The sequence below is a fragment of the Vanacampus margaritifer genome, chromosome 1 (assembly GCF_051991255.1).
Source record: "Vanacampus margaritifer isolate UIUO_Vmar chromosome 1, RoL_Vmar_1.0, whole genome shotgun sequence".
Taxonomy (NCBI): domain Eukaryota; kingdom Metazoa; phylum Chordata; class Actinopteri; order Syngnathiformes; family Syngnathidae; genus Vanacampus; species Vanacampus margaritifer.
The window spans coordinates 27,849,820-27,865,030 of record NC_135432.1 but is presented as its reverse complement, the minus strand read 5'-3'; the positions used below and the strand labels follow the sequence as shown (position 1 = coordinate 27,865,030).

The following is a 15,211-nucleotide window of genomic DNA, read 5'->3' as shown; positions in this document are numbered from 1 at the left end:
AGTAAAACCTCAAAAGTTGAGCCTGCGGTTGTAGAATTGTTCAGAAAAAACTATTCTTCAAAAGTCTCTAAAAAACAAGTTGTTTTGGGCAAGGATAGCTGCCCTTGGGTACAAAGTAGCCGGAAGCAGCGCTGACAGTCAGCTTCACCCTCAAAGTGCTTCACACGGTTGCCTCATTCGCACGTTCAATCTTCCGCTCAAGGACAGGCTAGCTGCAGTTATGACAACGAGCTGGGGTCTCTGTGATGGGCGCGTTTACAGGTTTTCACACAAATTCTCAGGTCATACATGCATGTATGTGTTTGTGGCAGAGATTAAAGCCTAATATTTTGCAGCATTGATACTCGGGGGGGGACTAGCCTACATAAGAAATATAATTCATCTTTGTTGCATTATGTAAGATTATTCAGACTATCTGCAAACTCCCACTTCACTGTTGACTTCCACATGACTACACCCTGAGATTTTGCTATTAAAAGAAAAAAGGTTCTATGAAGATATCTAAGGATGCTCACTCAAGAGAATTCTCAGCCGTGAAGCATTCATACTGATTTTGGCATGTATTGCCAACAAATAGTGAGTGAAAGGAAAGTCATTCCATTGGCACAAAATCAGCAGGTTACATTTCACATCCTCTCAGAGTGCAATTCTTTGGCTCTCACTGGGTTTAGAGAGACGAGATAGTTGTGCAGATGAGGGGGGAAATTCTACAACTGTCATTGAATTTGAAGAGATGAGATGCTTGTGCGGATGAGGGATGGGGGGAAATTACAGGGGCTTCCTTTAAAATAACTGTGACTGCATCAGAGTTGGTACAAGTCAGCCTGGACATACACATCAGCAGACACACACTGAGAATTTTGAAAAAAACAAAAAACATAAATTAGTAATTTAATGTAAGATTTCTATTTGCAGTTAAACCAAATTTTAGCTAACTCAACTAAGTAACAAATTACTTCAGCTTCCACCCGACTGACTGCGGGTTTCAGCCTTTTCCAGAGGTTCAGTAGCATTTAGATTAGGCCAATAATTTGTTTTTAGCCATTCTCAAGTGCTTTTAGTTGCATGTAATAGGTCCTTATTCAGTTAGAGGACATATCACCTGCTGCTGAGGACAAGTTTTCTGACTGGTTGAGAAATTTAACTTGTTGAGCACAGACGGGAACAGGCTGGCATTCAAATCAGAAAGATTCCAGTAGTTTACCAATACTTTTGTCCAGTGTTTATCAATTATTACCAATACATGTAGGACTGTGTTTGACTTGCGTCCCCAATTGTCTGTGAGTGATTGTATGGGCAATTAGCCGATTAACGCCAAGCTTGTAAATACCTTGCGGTTGAAAGCAACCATGTTTTTCAGCTGATCTTGCGCATTTGTTTTTTAGACGTGTAAGCTCAAGGCTGTGTCAAGCTATGTTAAAGCTCATTTAAAAATACAATAAAGAATGACAAATATGTTTTATATATTGACCAAATTACATAAAATTCACAATGGTTTATGTCCACCACCTAAAAGCCAAAAACTGTAGTTGTACGCTTCCACTTTTTCACCGGCATCACGGTGGCCATGCTAAATACTTTAGCTAATGCTAGCACTATTGCTACCAACAGTTTTAAACACGGAAACACCGCTATCTCCAGGTGGCGACAGACCTGTACAGGACGATGTGTGTGACTTTGCAGTCTGTTCCCGAAGCCGATTAGCTGGTGCGAACAAATGTATTTATTTCTTTTTAAACGTTGATGAATATGTGAATGTGCTGATTTTGTCTGTGGTGTGGGCATATTTAAATTTATATTGTGCTTTGTTAAAATACCAGTGCTAAATAAATATTTTATAAAAAATATTATAATTTTAAGTAATTATAATAAATGTATGATAGTAAAAATTGGCAGAATTTTTTGGGGGCGTTTCTGTATTCGGCCAAGCATTTTTCATTTTCGGTTTTCGGCCAACCATTTTCATATTGGTGCATCCCTACTATAAACTGACCTAAGCAAGCAAGTCAAAAGCTCACCAGTGGAAATTGAGTTTATTTGGCAGAAAAATAAATGCCATAGTAGAAGGCAGTTTTCACACTGTAAGATCAAAAGCTAGTAATCAGCAAATGAACAAAGTGTATAAAATAAGCTCTAAAACGGACTTGTAGAAACAAATGATTCTGAAAACTGACTAAAGGTCCAGAGGGAATGTGAGACTCTTACAAAAGTCCTGGCAGGCACTACACACCTGATCACAACACCATCCAATCTGAAGTACAGAGGCGTAGACAACTAAACCCAAAGCAAAACAGATTAGAATATTTCCTTGAGGCTACCTTGCACCAGTCACAGTACAAACTTATAGTTACCATCGCTGACACAGCCTCCCATTATAGACGTTTGCACTTCCTGTGATGTGCCCAGTGCTACACGTGATGCCAAGGAAAAAATAACATAGCCTACATAATGAAACATCTAGGGTTTAGCCAACCACAGATTACAGTTTTCACTTGGTAAAGTCTTGCTTTTTCACCCAGGTTTTAGTCTCCTGACATTTAGTCTGTCTGAAATGCCCCACAGTCAGTCCGCAGGCACTGCGTGCGTGCGTGCGTGCGTGTGTGCGTGCGTGCAGCGGGAATGTAAGTGGAGCACAACAATCTGAAGTGTTTAAGGAGATAAGAGAAACACTGGAAATATCCAAGCTCAAAAAATGTTGAAATGCAAGTGATGGTTAATAGCAGTAAAGTGTAGCGTAAATCTGAAGTCAAATCATTCTAAATTTGACTTAAAGCCGTCATACTAGCTGTTCCTACTATTTTTGGACTCATCTAACTAAACGAGGTATACCAAATATTAGAGTTTGCCATTCTACGCATCTGCTAAAAACTTTATATGCACACTAAATAATATGTTAAACAAATACAGTTCTAACAAAAAATATACTATATATAAAAAGGGATACAGCTGTGGTACAAGATACCATTAATAATGTAAAAGAAAACATATTGTATGCGTAAGATACATATGAAAAAACACATTGAAATGTCAACCTGTGTTATAAGAGAAACAATATAGCATACTGTATCTGGTTATGTACAATATTTTTCCTGCAATATGCATGAACATATGCAAAACGATGCAACAACTCTGCAAACTTGGAAGAAATAATGGAAAATATTGTGTTCTGCCAAATAGAATGTATGTTGCCACCATTTCAAAGCAGTCAAGTCATTCAGTCATATGTAACCCCCCCACCCCCAAAAATAGCATTTTTGTACTAATCCTACTAAATTCTTGTGGAACAAACAAGATTTCCAAAGCACACAAAACAACAATCCAAAACAATTCAAATTAACTTTATAGAGCACTTTAAAAACAAACAATACAAAATCAATACAGTGCATTTCAGAAAAATATTGAAGAGTGAGAGCAGACGTGTCCCTGTTCCTGTGCCTGCTGCTGTCATTGCGCGTCTTGTTACTTTCATACATTCAGCATCAGCGTACTCGCAGGGAAAACAAACACCAATGTTTTTCACAAGGATGGCATCATTGTTGTCTCTGTATCAGTTCTTTTGACGGACAAACAGCAAAACAGCATAACACCTTCACGTCTCACCCACTTTAACTGCGACGTCAGGCCGTGTGGCCATTGAATCCCCTTAAATTCTCAGGGTGTAGCTGTGTGGTGCAGGATGTGCCATTCCAAAGTGTAAAGCTGTTAAGCAGCAGCTGCTCCACTAGATGTTTTGTCCCTTTGGAGCTGAAATATTGATCAGTTCTCCAGCAGCCCTCGCAGACTTCACCCCCACCATCCCCATGTATAATTGAAGCGAATAACTCTCTCTGCGTGCGTGCGTGCGTGCGTGCGTGCGTGCGTGCGTGCGTGCGTGCGTGTGTGTGTGTGGCATGCCAGTTGGGAGAAGGAATTAAGCACAGAGGTACCCGGAAAGCCTCTCTGCGCTGCCATAGCGGCTCCTTTGTCCATCAATCATAAAGCTTTTTCACACAGAGGATTTCATGGGCTCGCTACATTTACTGAAGGCGGTGTCATACCTTGTGAAAGAACACCGAGAACAGAAGACACAAAAACACAAACACTCGATACGGGTTCACGGCTGGTCATTTATCGGCGCACTTAGCAGTTTAAAGTATGACTCCTCTAGGTCGTTTTGGGCTAATGAGCTTTCATACCAGATGGCAAGTCAACTGGCCGCTTTTATATGGCTGGTGCTGTTTCTAAATTGTAATCCCAGAAAAGCAAGGATTTGGCTGCAGTCCACCACATCTATTGGACTTTTTTTTGCCAACACTAACAAACAATTCACAACTGATTTGCTTCAAACTTTCAAGGAGTTCTGAGGCAGAAGCCCTATTGCACTGATGTTTAATCCAATCATTGTCATTAAATGGCGCAGTTTACACATAGATGACATAACTTATCTGTAACCTAGCTTGCAACATACCCTAACCAATTGCGAAGGAATTGCAAAAATGGAGCACTAACAAGGAAGGAACTTTAAGATCTTTTGTCATTTGGAAAATGTGATATGGTCTGATGAAAGCAAGGTTTGAAATTGTTTGGCAACAATTCTAAAAGGTAAACTTGGTGCAAACACAACAAAGCTCATCACTAAAAAAACATCATATCTAAAATGAAGCGTGGTGGTGGCAACATTATGCTGTGGATGTTGGACAAGGTGAAAGGAATTACGAACCGTTCCAAATAACTATTGAGGGGGGGGACAAAGGATAATCAAAGTAATGCAGCTTTTCCACCTCACAAGCAAAGTGCAATAACACATCAGTCGCAATAAGACTTGCTAACAGAATTAATATGGGAGGGGCAGAACTGGTTTCAGAGCTCTTATCATTGCTTCTTTTTTAATGTCAGCACTCTGCCAGCTGATACTTTCAAATGATTTCCCTCACTACTAATTAGTAATTGCTTTGCATGACTACACTCGGTCGCAGTGTTCTCCTCCAAATGCATAAAAAAAAAATATTACCAATTCCTTCGTCTCTTCATCATTTCTCACAGCACAACTACAATGATTAACTCCTACTTGAGAAGCAAGTCCCCCAATCATTTTCTAAGCAAACAGAGATAGCATCTCATTCATAGAAAATGTTTACACCTAAACACATTTCCGCAGTTATGTTTGTGCAGAGTTTTCTGAAAGGTGCAATTGGTGTCAATATAAAATATATATATATATATATATATATATATATATATATATATAAAAAAGCTATGAATAACGAATGCATGTATGGAGAATTGCTGAAAGAGGCTAAATGTTGTAAAGACCTCCATAGACTGACAATACGATCTACACTGTCGCCGATGTACGGCAAACACAGCAATGCAAGAGCAAATACATTCGCTGCGTGTGTGGCTGACAATGTGAGCCCAATGACACTGGCTGAGCAGCAAACATTTGTCCTGATTTATACAGCTCATGGCAATGTTTCATAGGGAAAAAAACTGCCAGTTGAATGTGATGTTATACATAGAGATAAGATACATATATGTGCATAGTCAGCATGCACAACATTTTCAATTCAAGCATAAAAAAAGCAAAAATCCAAGTTCTATTGTGCAAGTGCAAGAGACAAAGTTTAAGTTGCCGTGCTCATGTCAAACAGTAACAGTTATCAAGAATAACTCCAAGAAAGAAAAAATGTGGAATGACACTCAGTAGAGGGCAAAACAATCCTTCCGACTTGTTTTGCATCATTACTGCTGGATCATTAACCCATTTGTACCCAAATGCAAGTGGACTGTAATAGAGTAAATAAAAAAATACATATACATCCACCTTTACACGGATCTGGACCAATTCCTTCTACGAAATCAAACAAAGTCTTAATGATCAATACAGCAATCACTTGATCCTTGATTATACACAACCGTGACTACCGGTACTAGCTACGACAGATTTTTTTTTATTGGTCTTTTTTCCCCCCTATGGAATTCAAATTGACACACGTACTGGATTAACAAAAGCAAAATCTCAAGTAAAAATGTAAAGAAGAAGAGAGAAAACTACATAAATATGTATAATATATATAATACTAGAAACATTCCCGCGGAAATTTTGAATGGGACTGCTGACTCTTGTAAATGAGCTGAACCGTTTAAAATTTAAACGACTGGAATCGGTCAAGAAATGTGGAAGTTAACCATAATCAACATCAACTAAAAGTATCTCACTGTCCCTTTAAGAAAAATGCACTTTCACGCACACACATTTGACTTGGAGACGTCACGCACCCAACATTCCATTGATATTGTATGAGAGGCGCACACCTGGAACAAAAGCCTCTCACGACTTAACAGTTCAAGATACAGATTCAAGAAATGGCTCGTTAGAACGGCAAGGGTTTGGGGAACACGAGCATGTTCTAATTTTTTTAATCGGATGGAAAATGACCAAATGAGAGCAGGTTGAAAACTTATGATTTATCAGAAATGCAGGGGTAAAGGCGCCTGAGTTTAACATGGAAGAGATAGGCGAGTTCGTCCGACTTCTCCTCGCTAAAATGAAAATAAAGGTACTAAATGACACCTTAGCCAAATAAAAGTTAGTTTGTCTGAACGAAGAGACTTGTCACTACAAAATGTGAGAATTTGATGTCTAGTGAGCAAAGATTGTGGCCATGGTGACGAGTTGAAGTGAAACTTTTGACTTTTGGAAATATTTTTTTTTGGTTCCCGCCACTCAAAGCCTAATTGCTCCACAGAGTGTAATAGAAGGCTATTTCACTCACTGTCTTTGAACCCGCACAGGGGGGAGAGCTTTCATTCCTTAAAATAAATTTCGACACTTAGCTAAAGATGGGAAAAATTGCTACAAAATGAGCTAAAATTCATATCGGTCGGACAACTTATGCGCGCGCAGCGTGTCTTCGAAAAAGGTGCTTGATCTGTAATTTGTCCCCCCTTTCTCCATTCATTTCCTATGGGAGTTTTTTGGGAGTTTTTTGGGAATTGCGTCGCCATGGTAACTCGGAATTCCTAGAAAAGTAATGCCACACCGAGTCAGATCGAGCCGCATCGTTTGATACATCATTTGTCCCGGTGCGATCTACGGTACGGGCCGCATTTTTGCGGAAAAATCTGGGGATTTTCTAGGGTGGAGAATAATATGTGCTGCTTTCAGCAGTCCCATAATAAAGCTTTAAGATGCAGGCTAAAGATAGGCCACCAATAGTGATTTCACCATCAGTCAAATGAAGCTCATTTTGAAGGTAAAAGTGGTCCGTCCCGTTAAGAGACTTCCCTGAATGTTATGCTTATTGCTATATAGAGATATAGTGGGTTGTTTTACAATTCTGATTTGAATTGTTTCTTCCAACATAACCCTATGGATGCTACAGATTAAATAAAATAGCAGCATAGACATCATTATTGAATGAATGGATCAATTAGATGTTTATATGAGATATACACACTGACAACCAGTCCAGGCGTTGGGGTGTACACCACCTGTGGCCCAAAGTCAACTGGGATACACTCCAGCTCACCTGGAACCCGAATGAGCACAAGCAGCAAAGAAAATAGATGGACGATGAATAGACAGCTAGAAGAAAACATCATAATTTAATTCCAAGTTGTTTTCTTGCATTCTGTCAAGGACACGTATTCTATATACAACAACACAAAAAAAAAAAGCTCTCAGAAACATCTTTTGTGATTAGAAGTGTTGACATAAAATTAATCTCACCTCTCCTGTAAGCACTTGGGCAAAAGGGCATAGCTTCCTCCATTGTTGCTGTTGAGCAAACACCCTTGAATAGACGTGATTCGTGCTTGTAATCAAAATGGCAAAACAGTGAGGTTTGCAAACGGGGAACAAAATGTGCCAGAGTCAGGAGACCAGTTTTTCTTCAGCTCTATTAGACTTTTGTGGGTTTTGCTTCTATAAGAAAACATCTTTTAACCGTGCATATACTGATGGCTCCAGTTTGTAATGTTAGTGACTCCATTTCATTGTTGCAACGTCTGAACCGGTGGATTCTCAAATGAATGTTTTTTTTTTTATAAACAAATTGGATGATTACTCTTCTTTGAGCCATTAAAAAAAAAAATCTTAACTAATTATATCCGAACTACTTTTAGTGTGGTGTGGGACCATATTGCAACACCAAATCTAGCTGCCAGACAAACTGATGGAAAATGAATGAAGTCAGGTTCCACTAATAAAGTATGTCTGCAAATCGGTGCATATAGCGAGGGTTACAAGAATCAGTTGGCTGGAGTTTAATTATTCTCTTGCAGCTAGTTAATGCATTTAAATGTTCTGCTCTTCTATTCTACTATGTGTTTGTTTGTTTTTTATTAAAATGCCAATATTTTCAAATAACCATCCTTCCAATTAATTCAACAAAGGAATGATACATTATAAACAGATACGCAGCAATAGAGGAAGGACACCAGGCATTTTGTGTCTTTTTTCTTAGCATGTGGCTGTTTGAGGAAATAATAATGACTTTTATGGTACGTTCAAGACACAGCGCAGAAGACTTGAGAACAGTAAAACATTTTTGTGGTTCTTTCGAGTCCCATTTTGTGTTGCAAGCTTCACCCCTTCGGTACAGTGGAGCACCACTTCAGTCAATACCCAAGAGTATAATGCACAGATCAGCTGTTTTGTTCCCCAACACAACTTTTCTAAGTGAGGGAGGGAAATGACGTACAATACCAAACCATGTTGTAGTATTTAGGGGCTTTTTCTGACAAGTGTGGTCGAAATTTGTAGCAAGGTTGAATGATATCAACAAATGAAGTTCATGTCATTGCTCATTTTAGATATTGCAAACATGCTTTTCTCTATTTAGTTCATGCCTGATAGCATTTGGAAACCGGTCCCAAAAAAAATGACAGGGACGGGAGCAAAACTTGGGCTTTTCTTCAAAGCAAGGCTCTTGGCCTGACAATGTCGCAGGTCAGAGAATAAATCAACAGTTAACAGTTAAATGAGGTGATCACAGTGAGAGATAATATGGAGAGTCACATTTTTCCTTTTGTAGCCAAAGCTTTCAGTTGATCCATTCTGTGGCATTTTTGGCACAACATTGCCCTCTGCTGTTTAGTCCTTTAGTTGGTGTTAACACATAAAGGGGAACACATCTCTACAGATTCAAAGAATCATTCATGGCTTTGGTTTTGAATAGTCATATTCACTGTTTTATTTTTATTTTATTTTTAATTGGTATCCAATATCAAATAGGTTGTTTTTGTGACTTTGAGTGCTTACAAATAAAATATGTTACTGCTATTATTGTTCTTGCAATGAATTTTAAAACAGAGATAGAGAAATAGAGAACAGTGTTTCACAACTTTTTAAGGAAAATTAACAATTATTATTTCAAAATAAACATTTAGTAAGAATGGTAGTTAAAGGGTTATATTGAATTTCCTGAAGTGCAGCTTTGCATACAAAACAGCCTCTGAAAAAACATCATAATCTGTATGCTCGTTTTCCAGGCATTAGTCTAATAAATCAAGGCTTGACAAGAAACGCAACAGAAATCCTCACTGTTAAGACATCTTGTTTCGTAGTCTCACTTTAGTCACTGTACATCTTTGCCTTTCTCACAATATTAAAACCAATCCATCATAGCTGACTGTGGGAGGTTGGAGAGGCCTCTGCAGCTCCCTTTTAATATTATTTGGATATCAAACAGCAATTTGACAGCCGTAAAGACCATTTGGAATATGTTCTTGCTGCACACTTTATCATCCCAATAGGATATGGTCTGGTTTCTATCATTATTATCCCCCGACAGATCATAGAATCCAGACGCTTGTTGTGGGTCTTCTAAGCAGGTGATGATGATTATGGTAGATAAGCGAAAGGCCTGAGCAAGTTCGTCTGATCAGATCAGAGGTGTAGTCCATGGTATACGCGGGTGCACCGAGTATACCCACTTCTTTATGGCCTACCCTCCTCTGCCTATAATTGGCTGGTACCCCCTGCCTACGCTGATTAGTAGGGGTGTTAGAAAAAATCAATTTGGCAATATATCGCGATATTACAGCGCGCAATTCTCAAATCGATTCGATATGCGATTCAACTTTTTATGGGAATATTCTACAAAACGTCTTACTTAGGATTCTGATTCACACATTAAGCACGGAAGAATGTTATATTAATGGAACATTAAGCCTTAATATTTGATTTCAGTGCTGTTCAAACATGAAACAGACGGCAACCTGTTTGTTAAATGCAGTGGCTCAGTTATAAGCCTGAATTTTTAGATAAATAAATACATTTTCATACAAATCTTACAGTGTACATGTACAAGTTTACTGATTAGTATTTTCTAAATTTCAGTCCCCCCCAAAAATCGCAATCATCAATTTTTCGATTGGTATCGGGATTAATCGGTATCGAATCGAATCGTGACCTATGAATCGTGATACGAATCGAATCGCCAGGTACTAGGCAATTCACACCCCTACTGATTAGATTGGCTAACTTTTGGCATGAGGACCGATGAGCCAATCAGAGGAAGAGTAGGGCGGGTCATGCAGAGGAAAACAATCCTTCAAATGCTCCCCCCGAGCCACAACGGCAACCCAGAAATTTAGCTCAGGCGATCTGATTTGCCCTCGTGTACAGGATACTTGATCGCGACGTGAGGTGGATGCTGCCAGTCACACACTAACTACATGCTCTATAATTTTTACTTGATTCTTAAGTACCGGTACGTTAAAACACAAGTATGGGGACAGATTGTTTAAAATTCAGCACAAAACAATACTTAAGTGTAACCATTGTTCATTGTTCACTAATATTGTAATTTGTTTGATAGCATATACTTTGTTTGCCTCATGATGAATACATTTTACAATATTACAGGCTGCTTGTGTTACCAAACTGTTCTTAACAAGTCATGATCATTTTTGGATTGTGAGCAAGTACAAATGACGGATTTTTAATTCTTAGATGTCAGCGTTTCTAAAAGAGGACGTTTTTCTGTACTTTTTTTTTTTTAATGGTGAAAATTGAGTGAGTACCCACTTCTCCAGGGACCACTGCACCACTGGATCAGATGATCATCCAGCAAGAGAATTGTGTACTAAGAAATTGTGTGCCACATATTTAACAATCAACCACTGCCGAGGTATTATTTCCATTCAAGAAATGTAACTCTTTTGAAAATGAACAAAAATGCATTAGAACTCAGCAGTGCTCTTTCTACAAAACGACATTTCGGATGTTTGACGTCAATTTATTCAAATGAGTGATAGAGATCGATGATGCTGGGAAGACCCATTTTTTAATCAGTAAATTACAACACAGCAAATGACTGATAGCCCAGAACAGGTTACAATGTTAAGACTTCCCCATGATGCTCCATCCAGTTAGATTCAGGCAAAGTCAGTTACCTTAGCTAATAAAAGGCTAACCTAGGGAATTGTGTTGCCCTCCACCCAACACATTTCACGTAACAAGGACAAGTTATGATAAATAAGTGTGACCTCAACTGATGAGCACCATTAATCATATCATTATGAATACACTAACTAATTAGACAAAACATGTGCTGCATGTCTCATTAAATGTATCATGATTACAGATGCTTGGGTAGATAAATGGCTACTGGCTTATCACAATGCATCAGCAGTAAATCATCTAAATTAATTGCGCGCCCTGGCCCAACAATGATATCCAATGCAAGAACTGTATCAAATATTCTGCAAGGTGATAATGTTCCGTATTGATTGTCAGAGAGGTATCCAATTAACAGTGTATATTATTGTGGTTGGAGTTTTCTGTCCTGTGTCATAATGAGAGCTTTTTGTCTGATATGTTGGCTACCTCAATGACTTTATATGAGGAAGTCATAAACAAAATCACAAGTGCCATTTGTTATGATACGGTAAACACCAGTTGTTGAGCAATTAACTCATTCACTGCCATTGACGGTTATGAACGTCAAAAAATAATTTCAACTATTTCTATTTGTTTAAAAAAAAAATCTACTTATGTTAATAAGAGTATGTAAACCTAGATTTTTTTTATTGTACATTTAAAACAGATATAAAATTTGTGATTAATCGTGAGTTAACTATTGAAGTAAAAAATAATAATAATAATCGCCTGACGCCCCTAATTTGTAATAATCATCTCAACAGGCGATAAAATTGTAATTGTAATTAATCACATGACTTCACTAGTTAAATCACGATAAATCACAAATTGTACTTATTTATTAGTTACTTATTTATTTATTATACTCTTGTTAACAAAAGTGAGTGTGTGTGTGGGAGGGGGGTTAAACTAATAGAAATAGTTCAAATGAATTTTAAAATGTTTATAGCCGTCAATGGTAGTGAATGAGTTAATGAGACTTTTCAGCTTGATCATTTTAAGAGCCACTCACTAGACCAAAAATATATACAAGACATGCTCTAAACACTTTCGTTACCTTCCGGTAACAAACCAGCGGGCTAAACGTAGCTCCTCCACGACATACACAGAACATTCAAGACGATGGATCACTTCAACATACTAGATTGACATCAATTACTACTTTCCTATTAGCGAGGGTCTGGGCAAATTCTTGTAGCATTTTTGGCATTTCAGAAACACCCAAAAAAATGGAAATGGGCCAATGTTCGTGAGTATTTGAACAATTTGCATGATAAAAAGATTTCATTGACTACACAGAACCGCTAAATACAGTTATTGTAAGCTTGAAACAAAAGTAAATGTAATAATGTACAAACATATGCTAATATATGTGCAGCATTTAACCCATAAAATGGCTCAGATCAAGCGTGATGTGTATGATTGTTATATAAATTGCAGGACTCACATTAACTCTTTGACTGCCAGACGTTTTCAGAAAAGGGATGCTGTGGGTGCCAGCCGATTTAAGCATTTTGACTGATCTTTCAAGGTCCACAGAAAATTTTGTGTTTGGACTATGGAAACACACATACTACCAAATGAAAGATTGGACTCTCATCTTTCATCAGAAAGTTTGTTTCTACCTTATTCCGTTTTTCAGTAATCAACAATAGAAAATGGTTAGTTTCACCCAAATGCTCTGTTTTGAAACAAACGTCTTTTAACGTCTTTGGCACTCCTGCGTAGGATTTTACTAAACGTCATTAAACGTTTTTGGCAGTCAAAGAGTTAAATTGCTTTTGAGAAATGAGAATATGTGTTTATCAAAGGGCTTCAAGTGTTCAACTTTCTCACAAGTACATAAATATACCACATGAAGATGCACCAGAAAACCTTGTCTTGAGGCGACTAAACCACTAGCCAGAGGACATTTATTGCCTCAAGATCTTTACGTTGTAAGACGGTAACCATTTTTGAACTACCATATGACAGTTTCCTGATTTGCAATTTAACCAGTTTGATGTTTTTAAAATGTGACAGGAAGTCGGAGTGCCTTGAGAAAAGCTGCACAAGGAGAACAAGCAACCTCCACACAGGCAAGCCAAAGCCGAGATTCAAACCCAAACCTCAGAGCTTGGAGGCACTGGGAGACATGCTAACCAGTAGCACATCTTGTTTCCCAGGTTCAATAAATGATCAACTTCAAGAAAATAAAGGTAATATAGATGGGTATTGTTTCCATTGGAGAAGAGAGGTTACTATTGTCAAGACAATTGCAAAGTTTTCCTAAATGATGGATTAGGTAATAGTATTTTGTTTATTTGTGTGTGTGAGTGTCAAGAGCAGTTAAAGTAATCAAATTATCTAGTCCAGTATATATATATTTTTTTTAACAAAAAAAAACATTACCTCATTGAGGGTCATCTTATTGTTTTTCATCTTCTGCGGGCTGCTCTTCCACGTTCTCCCAAAGAAGTACTGGTGATTTCTATCAAAGAATGTCACTCGCAGCTGGTAGGTGGTATCGGGTTGAGCCGCTGGGGTCGCCTGTAAGGATGGAAGACCCCACAATTTGTGTTATTTATTTGAAAAGGTGTAAGTTTCCTTGCACCGAAAAATGGAGGCAGGGGAACGAACACTAAATATTAAACGGAAATTGTTGGGTTCACATGGTGGCTTTCAAAGTTTGCAAGCTGGATCAGATCCTGATGAAACTTTTTTCACTGTAAATATTAGGGGTGGGATACGATATGCGATACAAGGCTCACCATAACGATTATTTCACGATATGACAATACCGCGATTAACGATATATTGGTCAGGTAATAAATCCACAATAAAATTGATGTTTCACTGAAACAAAATATTAAAACTGATGTCTTCTTTACAGTGAGTACTTCAGTGTATTTTTTATACAAATGTCTTCTTAACAGAGACCACTTTCTGTGAACAAATTTGTGTCTTTCTTAAACACTATTGCCATGCAACATTACATAATGAATTGTTTCATTTTATAAACTGACGATTTTTTTGTGTAACATTGCAAAAGTAAATAAAGAAAATTACCTAAATATTAAATCCAATTAAATATTATTATTCCTCAGAAATTGTGTGCTTCAAAAAGTCGAACCATAAAATATGTTTTAAAATGTTGCGTATGCAAAACTGAGTCAGTTGCTGGACAGATAATAAATGTCTTACGCAAGTAAAAGTAAGCTCATGAGTCTTCTTCGCCTGAAGATTTCCATACATTTCCCCGCCACTCCCCCTAGCGGCCTGCAAAGTAATTGCTCAATAAGTAATTAACAATGGAGCCGTTATAGTGGCTGTATATTAACTACAAGTATAGCGATACTTGCATAGGCGCATCGATAATCTATCGGGAGACAAAGTACCACGATTTATCGCGATATCGATATATTGTCAAACTCCTCATGCATATATTGTTCAAAATGCCCCTATGGTATATAAACTTATAAACCCAATTTAAAGTACCTTTTTTGCTTACTTGGCCCAATGATTTTTCACTTGACTATTAGATGGCAGAAATTATAATAAACTTGTTGCCATTTATTCAAAAATAAAGATAAATCAGTTTGCTGCTCAGTTAAACAGGCCTAGATTTTATTGTGAGTAAACTGAGAGCAAATCATTATTTCGGTACACTATTCAAACTTTTCGTGACATTTTTGTTTTGGTGGTTTCATTTTTTTTTTTCTAATGTAAATTGGGCATCTTCTGTCCAAAAAAGGGCTTGGACACCCTGTTATAGAAAAAACGATTTCTTTATTAAAAACATTTAAAATTGGGGGGTTCGTTTCAGGTTAATGTAAAGGCTCCACTACTAAACATCATTTAGCG

At 37.7% G+C, this 15,211-nt stretch overlaps 1 protein-coding gene across 2 annotated transcripts in view; it reads right to left on the bottom strand.

The window, feature by feature from the left end:
- The window catches only part of nphp4 (nephronophthisis 4), a 135,914-nt gene that overhangs the window by 119,927 nt on the left and 776 nt on the right, over positions 1 to 15,211 (bottom strand). For both annotated transcript variants that reach the window (XM_077549301.1, XM_077549309.1), the window contains exon 2: positions 13,760 to 13,897. In XM_077549301.1, coding sequence (XP_077405427.1) covers positions 13,760 to 13,897 — 138 coding nt within the window. The remainder of the gene's footprint in view (positions 1 to 13,759; positions 13,898 to 15,211) is intronic.